The sequence below is a fragment of the Coffea eugenioides genome, chromosome 5 (genome assembly GCF_003713205.1).
Source record: "Coffea eugenioides isolate CCC68of chromosome 5, Ceug_1.0, whole genome shotgun sequence".
NCBI classification, from domain to species: Eukaryota; Viridiplantae; Streptophyta; class Magnoliopsida; order Gentianales; family Rubiaceae; genus Coffea; species Coffea eugenioides.
This window is the reverse complement of record NC_040039.1, coordinates 37,597,149-37,613,271: the sequence shown is the minus strand read 5'-3', so window position 1 is coordinate 37,613,271 and position 16,123 is coordinate 37,597,149. Positions and strand designations below refer to the sequence as shown.

General features: G+C 37.9%; 1 protein-coding gene across 1 annotated transcript; it reads left to right on the top strand.

Moving 5' to 3' along the window:
- The first annotated feature begins 8,793 nt into the window (after positions 1–8,793).
- Positions 8,794–10,205, top strand: LOC113771543 (putative nuclease HARBI1). The gene is made up of 3 exons (XM_027316119.1): positions 8,794–9,333; positions 9,421–9,649; positions 9,754–10,205. Exons 1-3 carry the CDS (start codon positions 8,794–8,796, stop codon positions 10,203–10,205), a joined length of 1,221 nt encoding a protein of 406 aa, XP_027171920.1.
- The last annotated feature ends 5,918 nt before the right edge of the window (positions 10,206–16,123 follow it).

The window sequence follows — 16,123 nt, the reverse complement described above, 5'->3', positions numbered from 1 at the left end:
GCACGGGTATAGTCTTATTCCCTTGGAGGGCCGCCGCACAGCAGGAGCGAAGCTTAAGAGTAGCTAGATATTAGCATAGAAACAAAGCGATAGAGAACTAGCATACTTTGAATGGCTTAAGTCTTTGAATTTTCTTTTTTGTTTAGCTCTTAAGTAGTTTTCCTTTCATTCCTCGATGTCAGGAGCAATTAGGAGATTTCAATCATTATCTGTAAATTTCTTTTTCCATTCATTTGTTAGACGAATTGGGCCTTTACCAAACCCGCAGACAATGACCGTTCAACTTTTGCTTCAATTTTTGTATGGGTGTTCGCATCAATATGAACTAATTCCTCAGCTCTAGTTCAAGGAATAACGGAGGGGTTTTGGCTCGCCTAAAAAATTGTGAAGATCTGATTTAATTTATTTAATTTTTTTTTTAATTGATATTCGCAATATCCCTTGATTGTAGTATTTATGATTATTAATTTAATTGATTGTCTTTGAGAAAGGTATCTTGGGAGGAAAACATCTAGTCACTGTATTATGAGTGACCAACTAGTATTTATAGGAGTACAAACCTAACCGACTATTTACAAGAATACCCTTACTAATATATTATCTACAAGAATACTAATATTCTCCTAACACTCCCCCTCAAGTTGGAGCATATATATCATAAGCACCCAACTTGTTACAAAGGTATTTCACCCTAGAGCCCCCTAAACTTTTGGTAAACAAATCAGCCAATTGATCTGCAGACGGTACATGAGATGTCTTGATGACTCCATCAAGTAATTTCTCTCGAATGAAATGACAATCAACTTCAATATGTTTTGTCCTTTCATGAAACACTGGATTAGACGCAATATGGACAGCCGCCTGATTATCACACACTAAATTCATAGGCTGTTTATACTCAAACCCAATTTCAACTAACATGCTTTTCAACCAAACCAACTCACACACAGTGTGAGCCATAGCACGGTATTCAGATTCTGCACTTGATCTGGAGACAACTGTTTGCTTCTTACTCTTCCACGACACTAAATTACCACCAACAAACACACAATATCCTGTGGTCGATCTTCGATCTGAGGCAGAACCGGCCCAATCTGCATCACTATATCCTTCAATATCAGTGTGTCCATGATTTTGATACAGCAACCCTTTTCCAGGAGCACCCTTAAGATACCTGAGAATCCGTATAACAGCATCCCAATAACTAGTACGAGGGGTATCAAGAAATTGACTCACAACACTCACTGCAAACGAAATGTCAGGTCTCGTTACAGTGAGATAATTTAACTTACCCACAAGTTTTCGATATTGCTTAGGATCATCAAGTAATGCTCCTTGATCTCTTGCTAATTTCACATTGGAATCCATAGGAGTATCCACAGGTCGGCAACCTAACATCCCAACTTCACTCAACATATCGAGTACATATTTCCTTTGACATAAATAAATCCCATATTTAGACCGAGCTACCTCAATACCCAGAAAATACTGTAAATGACCTAAATCCTTTGTCTGAAAGTTTGCCTGCAGATTGGATTTAAGTTTCTGGATCCCCACAACATCATCACCTGTAATCACAATATCATCCACATAAACAACTAATAAAATTTTACCAGCATTAGAATGCCCATAAAATACAGAGTGATCTACTCCACATCTCGTCAGACCGAACTCCATGACCACACTACTAAACCGGCCAAACCAAGCCCTTGGAGACTGTTTCAATCCATATAAGGATTTTTTCAAACGACAAACCAACTGCGAATTCTCCCCCTGAACAACAAATCCAGGAGGTTGTTCCATATATACCTCTTCTTCCAAATCTCCATGCAGAAATGCATTTTTCACATCCGACTGATGCAATGGCCAATTATAAGTTGCTGCCAAAGAGATAAGAAGGCGAACCGAGGTAATCTTTGCAACAGGAGAAAATGTTTCTAAGTAGTCTACTCCATACACCTGAGTAAATCCTCTAGCTACCAGCCGAACCTTCAATCTATCAATAGAACCATTAGGCTGCACTTTTATAGTGTACACCCATTTACAACCAACAACAGGCTTACCTGAAGGACGAGGGACAAGATCCCAAGTACCATTTTGTTCCAAAGCAGACATCTCTTCTTGCATAGCTAATCTCCAACCAGGATGATTAAGAGCATAGGTAATAGACTTAGGAATGGAGATAGAATCAAGGGAAGCAACAAAAGAAGAATATGACATAGAGAGACGAGAATAAGACACAAAATTAGAAATAGGATGGGAAGTACAATGTCTCTTACCTTTGCGTAAAGCAATAGGAAGATCTAACTCAGAGGAGGGCGTCATACCTGAATTTGAAGATTGAGAGTTAATTGGTGAAGTGCGTGGCATATCAGGAACTTTCTCAACCATGGAACGACGAGAGTAAACTTGAAGATGAGGACGAGATAATCGAGCTATGGAATCTGGTGGACTAGATAACTCAGGAAATAAAGGGGAAGGGACTGGTAAAACAGGAGAAGAAAAAGAGGGACACTGGTCTAACTCACAAGGCATACTGTGTTTGATAAAATATGGAGTAGATTCAAAGAAAGTAACATCAGCACAAGTAAAAAATCGATTTAAAACTGGACTGTAACATCTATACCCTTTTTGCGCTCGTGCGTATCCTAAGAAAATACACTTAATAGCACGAGAATCTAATTTATTCACCCCGGGAGTAAGCTGATGAATAAAGCACACACATCCAAAAATACGAGGAGGTAATTTAAACACAGGTTCATGAGGAAAAAGAATGGAGTGAGGTAATTGACCTCCAAGAATATTAGATGGCATGCGATTAATTAAATAACATGCAGTTAGAACTGCATCACTCCAAAATTGTTTGGGCACATTCATGTGCAACAACAGTGTTCGAGCAATTTCGATTAAATGTCCAATTTTTCTTTCAGCAACTCCATTCTGTTGTGGAGTGTGAGGACAAGAGGACTGATGAATAATACCAGACTTACTCATAAAGGTATTAAAAGGAGTGGAAAAATATTCTTTCGCATTATCACTGCGAAGTATACGTACCGGCACACCAAATTGATTCTTTATTTCTGCAACAAATGCACAAAAAATGGAATATAGTTCTGAACGATCTTTCATTAAATAAAGCCATGTAACTCTTGAAAAATCATCAACAAAGATTACAAAATATTTAAAACCTAACTTTGAAGTGACTCGACTAGGATCCCAAACATCAGAATGAACTAACAAAAACGGTTCAGAAACCCGTTTATTGACTCTAGGAGCAAAAGAAACACGATGATGCTTTCCTAACTGACAAGACTCACATTCTAACGAAGATAATTGACTCAAAATAGGAACCAACTTTTTCAAATTTTGTAAAGATGGATGACCTAAACGACAGTGAATTTCAAGAGGAGAAACAGTAGCAGGACATGCTATCAGACCATTGAAGTTGAGAAAGTAAAGACCATTATGCTCATGCCCTCCACCAATCGTCCTCTTTGTCTTCAAATCCTGAATGACAACAGAATCAGGAGAGAAAGTAACTGTACACTGTAGAAATTTAGTGAGCTTACTAACAGACATTAGATTAAAGGGTAAATTGGGTACGTAAAGAACAGAAGACAGCGGAAGTGATTGATTAATTTCTACAGTGCCTCGTCCTTTAACTTTAGTGGTAGATCCATCAGCTAAAGTAACATGAGGAAAGGGAGTACACTCTTGAAAATTAGAAAAAATTTTAGAGGTACCTGACATATGATCAGTAGCTCCGGAGTCAATAATCCATGAGTCATTACCTTTTTGTGCTAAAGAAGCAGAGGGAAGAGATGCGTGATTTGTAGCTTGGTACTGTAGGAATTTAACATAATCTTTCTCAGATATAGTAACAGTTTTCTGGGACCCATGTGCTGAAAAACTCGATTCAATGTGGTCATTGGTAACCGCATTAACAAACCTTTCAACCATGGCGAATGGCACGTCAAAACAAAGAAAAGGTCAAAACTCGAGATGAACAGCGTGTGAACAGTGAACAGCGCCGCGAACAGTGAACAGTGTCGCATGAACAGTATGCGATGAACAGTGAATAGTCGCGATGAACAGTGAATAGTCGCGATGAACAGTATCGCGTGAACAGTCGCGATGACCAAAACTTTTGCTAGATGTTTAACCCTAACCCTAGGACTTTTGCTCTGATACCATGAGAACAGGTATCTTGGGAGGAAAATATCTAGTCACAGTATTATGAGTGACCAACTAGTATTTATAGGAGTACAAACCTAACCGACTATTTACAAGAATACCCTTACTAATATATTATCTACAAGAATACTAATATTCTCCTAACAGTCTTGAATCCGGATAATTAGTTAACTTGATAATCTATTGTCAATTAGGGCATTAAATCCGTAATTGTTTAATTGCCTTGAATTAATGACAACTGGCATGATTAGATTTGTATGAGGGGGATACGCGGGCTAATCTGAAATAATCCTGGTAGTGCGTTATTTGGTTAGAATAGGACTCCTCTAATACATAAGGCAATTGAAGAATTAAATCTTACGGGCGTGACTAAGATTATTTCTCAATTAGAGTAGTGATTAACGGGCATACCTTAATCACCGGTACAGTAAGGAGGGGTTGACTGTCATCGCTTGTTTAACAGTTATAACCTATTTGTTAGTAAATAATTAGAAATGCATCAATTAGGTGAACCATTGTTGAAGTTATTTCTTGGCTAGACTTTTAATTATTATTACTCTGATTTTAGTTATTTGTCATTTAATCTTTTGTTGGTTATTTATTTTTATTCGAACCATTTACTTATTGCCATTGCTATAAAAATCCTCCATTGTTACTTTGAACATAAAAAAGAAACAAATATCCCCAATCCCTGAGGATACGACCCTACTTGCCCTGTTTACAAATTAATAATTATTTGTGAAAAAGTCATCCCATTCGGGTATATCGAATCAAGTAAATTTTTCGAGAACAGGGTGAATCAAGTAATCCATTGCACACCTAAAGTCCCTACTCCAATATTTGGAATCGGGTTTTGGTTATTTTAATTGGTAAATAGGTTTATTTTTATTATTGCACAGGCATCTATAACCTGTCAATTTTTTGCGCTGTTGTCGGGGACTAGTGTCAGTTATTTGTTTCTTTTTAAATTTATTTTTGTTCTAATTTTCTGGTTCCTTTGTATGCCTCGTTCTTTTCGTACAGGTGAATTAATTTTCGACCCCTAGGTAGAGAAGATTGCGCGTAGAACAAGAAAAGAGACCAGATAACTCAGAGATGAGCAATCAAGCGGTGCATCTCAAAGACCTGAGCCAGAAGTTGAACTAACAAATTCGTTTGGTGATACTTCGAGTGACTCGGATCAAGAAAAAGTGACTATGGCTAATGCACAAACATTAAGGGAGTTGGCTGCTCCTGATTTAACTCAACAGTCTTTATGCATTACTTTTCCAAATTTAAATGATATGTACGCAAAAAGGGCCTGTTTGGTAGGGTTCATATAAGAAATGGCATGCACTGTTATTGTTTTGAGGAGCAACTACTTTGGACTGAATACTGCTGTGCCATTCTTCCATCATTTGTGGCTGAAATATGCGTTTCTCATTGTACTGAATGGGTTCACTGGCCATATTGTTCATATGTTGTTCACTTTGCTGCTTACAATTAGTTTTTCAGTCTTTTATTAATCTTTTGTGACAATGTACGAAATGGATACTGGTAGTGGCTTTAATCAACACATTTGCTGGTTTAAATTTTGCCAACTCGTATATTAACTGAAATGCATCTCTATTGCATGTACGAACTACCTATTTCAGTAGTTAAGTAGTATTGCACGCCTCTTTCCTTTGTGCTGACTACAGATTTGCATTTCATTAGTCTAATGCGGCGTATGCTGAATTCAAAAAGGAGAACTCCTGCTACTGGTATGATCGACTGACACCATTACTGCTTGGAAGACACGCCACAGGCAGCCGTGCCCAATCGGCAAGCGAAGTAGTACCATCGGAACCACCTCGCCGTGAAAGGGCCAATACTTCTGCTAGGAGCCGGAAGGGAAAAGGTAAAGCCTCTATCTCGAGGGCTCCTAATCCGGCAAACATGGGCGACCAAGGGGATGAAGATGACGTGTACTATGTGCCGCCAGTTCCAGGGGCAGTTGGAGGTAAAAGGTCAGCGTCAAGCCTAGGGACCAGCGGTGAACCGGAGGGAACTAGAGGGTCAAAATCTGCAAGGTCATCTACAGGTCTTGAGGATGCTATTAGCAAAATTGGAATTACTCCGACGTTGTACTTGAGGACAGACGGAGCAGGATGGAGTTCGAGTCCCTCTATAGCGTAATCCAGTGCCAGGATGTGATCAACACAATGGACATTCCGCCAGAATGGAGAATACACGCTAACTGTCATTATGCGAATTATGAAAAAGAGGGTGAGCGCGTTATATTCCTTCGGGCTTCTGCAACTGACCAGTACGGCTATATCCTTAAGTTGATGAAAGAGAAAGGCTTGGCTTGAGTTGTGTGGGCAGCTGAAAACTAACGTATTTCGAGAACTATTATATTATTATTGTATGTGTTGTTGCTGAAAACTAGTTACTTTTTACTCTTTACTTGTTGGAGTCAGTTACTCTTTGCTCTTTGGTGTGTATAAGCCTACCCCGCGTTGGCTTTGAGAGTAGGCTTTTTGAGGACATATGAAAATAAAATATATGTCAGATGTTTTGAGAGTCATGATGGGGATTTGTATCGTGGTTACAATTTCAGATTATTTTTACAGCTATTTATAAGTAAACCGCATTTGGTTATATTTTTATGTCAGATGTTTGTTGTGTTTCCTCTGGCTTTTGGTTTATATATTTTAGGGTGCAGTACAGGACATAAGCTCTTCATTCATCTCATATTTTTGTTTCAGTACCTATCTTCTTTGAGTCATGATGTATGGGACGGTTCTATTTGTTATGTAATCAATAAAATATGAATTGAATATAAAAACTACATATATATGTTGTAATTGTCAGTTTTGGAATGCAAATTTGATGAATTAAATAAAACATGAAGGATTAATTAGTTAATTCATCAAATAATGACAACTTTTTATTGGTCACTGCACTTTTTGGTTTGAAACCGAAATATGAGAAACTTGATCCAAAACAAAAAAATACATAGCGATAACAGTTATTTGCTTCGCTCTCAAGCATAACTCACAACAGTCACTTTGACAGGGGACTTCAAAGAACAAAGCAGAAATTAGATCTTGAAAATGCACTTTGTTATTTGGTGGGCCTTCAAAATGTTTAGATGCTTTACAAATTCCAAACGTGCTAAAGCAACGAGGTGACCACTAAGGATCAACTTCCACTATCCTTCAGCTTTGTTGCTGTGCCTATTTCCCTACGCCACTAATGCCTACTGCCCTTTGCAGTTTTTATACCCACAGAGAGGCAGTTCAAGTGTAAAATGTAATGCTTGAGCGTGGTGAAATAATTCGGACCTTGGGGCCAGGCTGAAATAATTAGTCCATGGGGCCAGGCTCCCTACCGCCAGGCGCCCTACCAAGCATGGAGATAGGTTTTGTATGCTAGTGATTTTTGCTTTTGCTCGTCCACAGAAGTCTGAAAAGTAGAAGTGTGATGGACTTGTATGTTTGCACTTGCAAATATTCAGGATGGATTTGAAATTACTCTGCAGGTATGCAGTAGCACATAACAGAGTACTATAGGGGCCACAAATTGCATAAATGCATGTGCTAATTTGCATCCCAAGGCCTTAACCACCATAAAGTGGCAACTTGTGGGTGGAAGTTCTTATCGTAGTACGAAAACCCAAATGCATCGCAATGCAGATCAGCCATCCACCCCAATAAATATATCATACTACCTTAAGAACTTGCAGAGTACCTTGCTACTCCTAAAATCACAAGAACGAAAAGTTCGAGGCACCTTACCAAGACGAATAGCCGGCAATTTCTTCTCCCAAAGTAGCGTTACAGTTGATTGTGTACGTGCTTCTCTGTGTGGGCAGAGAGTGTGGCAAAACGTTCTGTACGTGGTGTGCCAGTGGAAGTGAGGTAAGTAGTAGCGGTCTCTTTGTAATAGTGCAATCTAAATTCATTTCTGTGGTTATTTAGTTCTTGTATGGGAATCGTTTATACTCTCTGTTAATGCATTGTACGTGTATCGTGTAAAAGTGATTCATATTTTCATGTTCAACGTGATATCAGAACAAAGTGGCAGTTATTTGAGGTATTACGATTCAAAAAGTGTCAGTTAGAAGTTATAGCTATGGCTGGATAATGAGATAGACCTTTTTGTGGTAGTACGAATCCAACTTTTAAATGCATAAATGTATTATAAATCCATAAATGTATTTATATAAAAATATATAAATTATAAATCACAAATATATTAATTTATACATTTATATAATATTCATTTATAATTATATATATTTATACATTTATAAATATATTTATATTATATTAAAAGTGATATTGCCAAATACGTGCTATAAAAGTCATATTGCTAAGTATTCTATTTAAAAGTCATACTGCTAATTTATACTCCATAAAGCTACTCTAGTTCTCTTAATTGGTTTGAGAGGATGATGAAGACTCTAACGGGACATGTCTGACCAATTACATACTTATTTAAAGCCATTTTATGTCTAGATTCCTGATATTTAATTTATTTCCATTAACACGTGTATTAACACATTTATGGAATTGGTTATACACATACGAACACGCTTATGTAAACATATATACAGATATATACTCAATTATCATGGCCTGGAACAACCGCCGTGGTGCTAGAGGACGCAATGCAAACCGCATGAGGCAAGACGAGGAAGATGAGGCCTTACTTCTTATGAGTGCCTCGTTAATGTTAATGCATCCGTCACTTGCACACGTGGATAATAATCAACCACTTCCGCAACATGATGGTTCATTCACAGATAGGCAGTGGGTAGAACACGTACTCTACGGTCATCATAGACGCTCAATAGATAACATGCGTATCACGGTTGATAATTTCTTGCTACTGTCCAATATCCTTGTCGAGAGACAGTACGTTCCACACAATTACCAACAGCGCGTGCCCATACAGGAGGCGCTTGCTATGACTTTAATGTTGGTCAGCCACAAGCATACGCACCGTGTGTTGGGTACTATTTTTGATCGATCCATCGAGACGATTAATCGAAATATAAAAAAAGTGCTCCAAGGCCTGTGTCTATTTGCAACTGAAATAATACGACCGGGTGACCAGACTGCAGTTCATCGACGAATTGCAAACTCAACTAATTTTTATCCATGGTTCAAGGTAATGTGGAAAGCATAAGTGATTTTTGGCTTGATGTAGTATGACGATTCTAGAAAGTTGATTATATATATTTTTTACACATATTAGGATGCCGTGGGAGCGATGGATGGCACCCACATCTCAGCTTGTCCTCCGACAGGCGAGCAAATGGCATATACAAATCGGCACGGGTGGCAATCACAGAATGTTCTGGCAGTTTGTGACCATGACATGCGCTTCATCTATGTGTATGCTGGATGGGAGGGAAGTGCACACGATGCGCGAGTGTTGGAGTCAGCATTAGCATATCCGTCAGATTTTCCACTGCCGCAACCTGGTAAGTGATGGGTCCAATATTTCAAGTCAAGCATGTGCTATGCTTTATTACCACAACTCCTATTTTTTATCGCGTTTATTAATTAGAATAACTTTGTCAATTAGGCCAGTACTACTTAGTTGATGCGGCATACAAGAATGCTCCAGGTTTCATGCCCCCGTATAAGAACGTGGGGTCTGAATCTCCGGCAAAGGCCTTGTTCAATACTCGACATTCGCAACTTCGCAATGTCATTGAGCGCACATTTGGTGTGCTTAAGAAAAGATTCAAATGGTTAAAGGGTCCGGTAGATAATTTCTATATGAGCACTCAAATCAGTATAGTCATTGCTTGTTGTGCGTTGCACAACTTTTTAAGGATGCACCAACCAGAAGATGCCCATTTTCAACGGTTTGAATCAGAAGACGTGCACTTAAATGAAGAGCCAGAAATAGGCGGGCCAGTACCTCAGCCGTTCGCATTAAACGTATCTCCTGCAGAGCTGGCGGAATGGAAAGCTAAACGAGACTACATAGCGACTCAAATGTACGCAGCACGGGGGCGACGCCGCCGTTAGGTGTTCACCCGCATTACAAAGGATTGTAATTGTCCAGGCAATTTATTTTCCCATGTGTAGAGTGTACTTAAAATGCCCTCGATTTCCAACTTCTAAATTAATCTGTACCGTTTGTGTATTAAGTATGCAATTGGTTTAGTGTAAACGTAGTATAAAGTCAAAATTTTCGAAGTCAAAGTCAAAATTTTCAAAGTCAAAGTCACCTGCTTAAATTCAATAATGAGCACCTGTCCAAACGCTAATTTACACGATTTACTTACTATCCAAACGCTTATTTCATATTTACGCAATCTTAAAAAGTAACCTAAAAAATATCTCAAATAACTTACAATCCAAACGGACCCATAGGCTCGATAGCTTGACGAGCGGCTCGATAGGCTCGAATAAATGTGAAATTATAAAAATACCCCTATATCAATTAAAATTTACAAGTCTTTGACTATCTCTCACTTTCCCCATCAATTTACCTAATTTCCAAATCCTCACTTCCTCTGCTGACTCCTGCCGATTCCCAACTCCCAAACTCCAAATTCCCACTTCCGCCAGCTCCACCTCCACCAGCTCCACCCAGCTTTTGCAGGTATGTATTCAGCTTTTCTGTCTTTTCCTTTTCCGTTTTCTTTCTTCCCCAGCTCGGCAGCTTCCTCCTTTTAAAGCATTATCATTCAAAGGTTTAGATTTATGGATAAAAACTTACTTTCTTTCTTTCCCTGCTGGGTAGATCCATCCTTTCAAAGCTTTATCATTCAAAGCTTTAGATCTATTGCAAAAGTGGTAGTTGTGGACCTCTGTGATGTTCATAGGATGTTAGTTGCCTCGGACATTAATTAAGACGAGTCCCCAAATATTGATGGATGGCTGCTCTTCTTTTGTTTTTTCTTCTACGGTGGTCCAACTTAGGGGTTTTTCTTGCCAGAGCTCTAAAGCTTTAGATCTACGGTGTTGTCAATTAGGCATGTAACACAATATAGAAAAACATTTCCAATACTAGAACTCTTTAATTTTATTTATTTGAGTGTAAAACAGATACATTGACTGGGGAAATTTATATATATATATAATTGAAGCACACGCGGACCAAAAAATATATACACACAGAGGGACAAAAACGTTTTACTGTATTCACATGCAGTAAAAAAGATGGTATATGGATATGGGCAATTTTTGGTTGTTGTTTGGTCCCTTTTTATGGCTAATTTTTAGCTGTGTCTAAAGCTATATTTTTGCTGATTTTTTGTGTTCAATTTCTCAATTAGCAGGCTGATTTTTTTACTTTTTTTGGCTGCTATTTTTCTTTCTTTCTTTTTTCTTTTTGGATAGTTCATTTGCTGGTTTCTTTTGCTTCTTAATGTAATTCGGGTTGAAGAGCATAATTACAGCCGGGCTTGATAACGAAGTGCCGAAGACACTATTTATATTTGAAATTTGTTGGTAACTAAACATTTCAAGTATTGAACATTTAGATTTTTATGTATTATATGTTTATGATTGTATTAGTGGATAATTTGTAGCTCTCAAAATCAAGAATATGTGAAAATTGATATTATTATGCTTAAATTTTACCAAAAATATGTGGACAAAAATTCTATTTTCTTGCGTAAATTTTGAGAAAGTCAGCTGATTTCGAGCTCATCACGAGCCAAAAAAAGGAGCAAAATTTGAGCTAATGTGGCGAGCTGCTCGCGAGCCAAAATCGAGTTAAGCTCGCGAGCTATAATCGAGTCGATCTCGAGTACCTCTTTGTCTATGTCGAGCTCGAGCTCGAGCTTCATTTTTCGAGCTCGACGAACTCGAGCTCGAACTCGATCTCGCATATAAACAAGCCTGACTCGACTCGATAAGTTCAAAACTCGACTTGACTCGGCTCGTTTGCACCCCTACGTCTGGCTAGACTGTTAAGCCAATCAGGAAAAGAATCCTTCCACACAATCTCATCTATCAAGTTTATGGCAAATTTTGCCAATTGGTGAGCTACACAGTTACCTTCCCGTTTAATAAAGGAGAAGTAACATTTAGCAAAATCTTGACTAATCTTCAAGATGTCAAACAAAATGACCCCGATGTTCGAATCTTCTGTGTTCTTTTCTCTAATCTTGTCAATTATCCTCTTGCAGTCAAATTGTATCATAATCTTTCTCCAGCCATTTTGCTTAGCTATGTTTAGAGCCTGTCTGATTGCCAGTGCTTCTTCCACCTCTGGTTCGCCTAGTTTACTTTCACTTGCTACCCAAGCTTTAATCAGACTTCCATCATCCTTTCTAGTAATAATCCCCCCTCCCACCCTCCTTTTCTGTATGTTCAAGCCTATATCAGTATTCATCAGTATGTAGTCTTTAGGTGGTGGTTTCCAGCTATTATCCTTTTTGTCTTCAACTTCACTTGTTTCTTTCATGATATCCTCATCCCTGCTGCCATTTTCGTATTCTAACCATTCATGTATTGCTTTGTTTGTGGTCATCCCTAGACACCTCTCTTCCCTATTAAATTGAATAACATTTCTAGACTTCCATACCTGCTAAAGAATATTTATAGTGAGAGCTATATGTTCCCTCCCCTCAATCCTTTCCTTTGCTTCCATAAGACTATTCCACCAAAGCCAAAAGTAATATTTGAAACTGTTTAGTCCATCCCATTTGATTGGTATAGCTTTCCAGATTAGTTCAGCATGCCTGCAGAAAAACAACGTATGCTCTAGTGTTTCTGTCTTCTTTCCACAACATGAGCAACCATCCTTCCCTTTCCTTGTTCTTCTCTTTATTACCTCATTAACTGGAAATATTCTTTGCAAACATCTCCAAATAAAATGTTTCAGTTTATGTTTGATATTTAAGCTCCTTAGTACTGCATTTTCTCTTTCCTTCCCTTCATCTCCTTAGCCAAAAAGTAACCAATTTTTACTATGTATTGACCTGACTTAGAACGTGGCTAAACTAATCTATCCTTGCTCCCACATTCACTGAGTGGAATACTCTCTATTCTTGTGCAATCTTCTCACTAAATAGTGTTTTTATCAAGTTTTTATTCTATTTTCCATTGCAAATCAACTCCTGCACTTTTGATATTTGGCATCCTTCTAGCTTAATGGATCTAACCTTACCAGTTTCACTGTTCAGCAACCATTTATCCTTCCATATGTCAATAGTGCTCCTATCTCCAACTCTTTTCCTTACACCTTCCTCTAACAGGTCCTTGGCACTTAAAATACTCATCAACATCCAAGAGTCTCCAGCCTTTTCTATCATCTTCCATATAGATTCCCCTTTAAGGTATTTACTCTTAAGCACCCTACTAACCAGAAGACTTGGGTTTGTTAAAACTCTCTGAAGTTGCTTAGCTAACATTGCCTTGTTAAAACTCTGAAGATCCCTAAACCCCAGTCCCCTATTCCCTTTAACTTCAGATAGTTGTTCCATTCAATCCAATGGATTTTCTTTTCTTCCTCACTATCCCTCCCATCAGAACCTTGCCATTTCCCTACAAATATCCTTGCATAGAGCTTTTGGCAATTTACAGTAGCTCATAGCATATGTGGGCAATGCTAATATTACTGATTTCAGCATAACCTCTTTTCTTGCTTGATTCAGAAATTTCTCTTTCCAACCTCCCATTCTACTGATGACTCTCTCCTTAATATAATTGAACACCTGTCTCTTAGATCTTCCAATAACCAAAGGGAGACCTAAGTATCTACTTTGTTTTACATACTTCATGCGTCTTAGCAACCTCAGTATTTCTTGCTTTTTACTCTTTCTTGTATTTTTACTGAAGAAGACTGAGGACTACTCAGTATTGATAATCTGTCCAGAAGCTTCCCGTATAATCTTAGTATTTGCATTACTTTTCCAGCTTCTTCTTGATTAGCTCTACAAAATATAAGTGTATCATCTGCAAAAAACAAGTGAGATAGAGCTGGACACGAATGTGCTGCTTTAAGACCAGTCAAACTGTGTTCCTGCATTGCTTTTTTCAAAAGGTTAGACAGCCCTTCAGTAACTAAGAGAAACAGGTAAGGAGATAGAGGATTTCCTTACTTAATTCCTCTGGTTGGTCTCACAAAACCTCTCCTTTCTCCATTTATATTGAAAGAATAAGTCACTGAAGGCATGCATTTTAAAATCCACCTGATCCATTTTTGACAAAATCCCATCTTCTCCATTATTTTAGTCACAAAGTGTCATTCTACTTCATCGTATGCTTTGGACATGTCAAGTTTTAAAGCTATAAAAGCATTAGATCCATTTCTCTTATTGTTCAAACAATGGTTAGACTCATGAGCAACTATGATATTATCAATAATCTACCTTCCCGGGATAAAGGTAGATTGGTTCACACTAATGCAGTACTTTAGCAAAGGTTTTAATCTATTGACCAAAATTGTTGATATGATCCTATATACTACATTGCATAGGTTGATTGGTCGAAAGTGGGATACAAACACCGGATGCTCAATTTTAGAAATAAGAGTTATCATAATATCATTCATTGCACTTAACAGATTTCCTGAATGAAAAAAGTTGGAAATGGCATTAATCAGATCAACTTTGGTGATTTGCCAAAATTTTTGAAAGAAGACAGGAGTCATACCATCCGGTCCAGGTGTTTTGTTAGGCTACAAGGAGAACATAGCTTTCCTGATTTCCTCTTCAGACATAGGCCTCACAAGTTTTGAGTTCATTTGTCCTGTAATCACCTGAGGAATTCCATCCAAAATGGACTCAAAATGTTGAGGATCAGAAGAAGTGAACAGACTTTTAAAATACTCCTTTATCTCTCCTTCAATCTCTTCCACAGAATTACACTAGTTCCCATCTTACTTTCGTAGAGTTGACATACTATTCCTCCTCCTTCTCCCCTCCACATTAGCATGAAAATACTTCGTATTCCTATCCCCCTCTTTTAACCAGGTGCTTCTAGCTGTTTGACTCTAGTACACCTCATCTCTCCTATATGCTTCTGCCAAATTCCTTTTTAATTCAGCTCTCTTGTTACTTTTATTACTCTAATTGCTCTTTTGCAGTTCTACCAAATCTTATTTCCACCTCTGAATTTGTCTCTTAGCATTGTTATTCTTCTGAATATGGTATAGCTTATTGTTGATATAGCTTATTTTTGCATTTTGATATCAATGTTTTGGCTATCCCCTAATGCTTTTGGCAGCCATACTTCTAACATTAACCTTGGTCACTAAAAAATAGTTGGATGGAAAATAGAAGTGAGTTAATTATAGAGCTCTATGATCTTGGGGTTTTTTATTTCTGGAAAAATACAATTACTCGTCCTTCACATTTTATAGGTATACTTTTTTAATTTCTTATATTTAAAATGAAGTATTTTAGTCTCTCACAAATTGAAGCATGCACTGTTTTGATCCCTGCATACATTTTCAACCACATTTTCCCTAAAAATGTCTCTCCATAGCACCACTTCCACCTTCACTTCTCTCTTTATCTTCTTTAATGATTGTATTGCTCCTAATCTTCTACCACTACCAGCATTCCTCTAATAGGAAACTAGTACTATCTCTATCCACCACCTGCCAAAACCCCCAAAGGAGCAGACCATTGACACAAAGGAAATAACCCCGAACACTCTACAACTAAACCACCTACTAATGCCAATAGCTTTCCCGATATGGTTGATAGTATATATGGAAGTAGGAATTTCAGGAGAAGGGTCGTAAATTGAACCAAACAGTTTGGTACTCGACTTGAACTCAATTCGAATCAGACTCGTTCAAGTTTGTTTGTTTAAGTATCAATCCAAGCAGCTTTGATAATTTTTTCATTTTTCTTTTATTAGATTTGAGTTTTTTCAGATTTTGATTATTAAATCTAGAATTTCTTGGATCTATTCAGCAGATCTCACCATAATATCTGGACTTGAAATAGTTTGTCAGCAAATCTGGCAATTGGAAGCAT

Bases quoted from the DNA above. Each gene is read 5' to 3' on its own strand.
- LOC113771543 (XM_027316119.1), top strand. From the start codon at position 8,794: ATGGCCTGGAACAACCGCCGTGGTGCTAGAGGACGCAATGCAAACCGC. The intron at 9,334-9,420 runs GTAATGTGGAAA...TACACATATTAG, and splicing joins ATTTTTATCCATGGTTCAAG to GATGCCGTGGGAGCGATGGA. The intron at 9,650-9,753 runs GTAAGTGATGGG...TTTGTCAATTAG, and splicing joins TTTTCCACTGCCGCAACCTG to GCCAGTACTACTTAGTTGAT.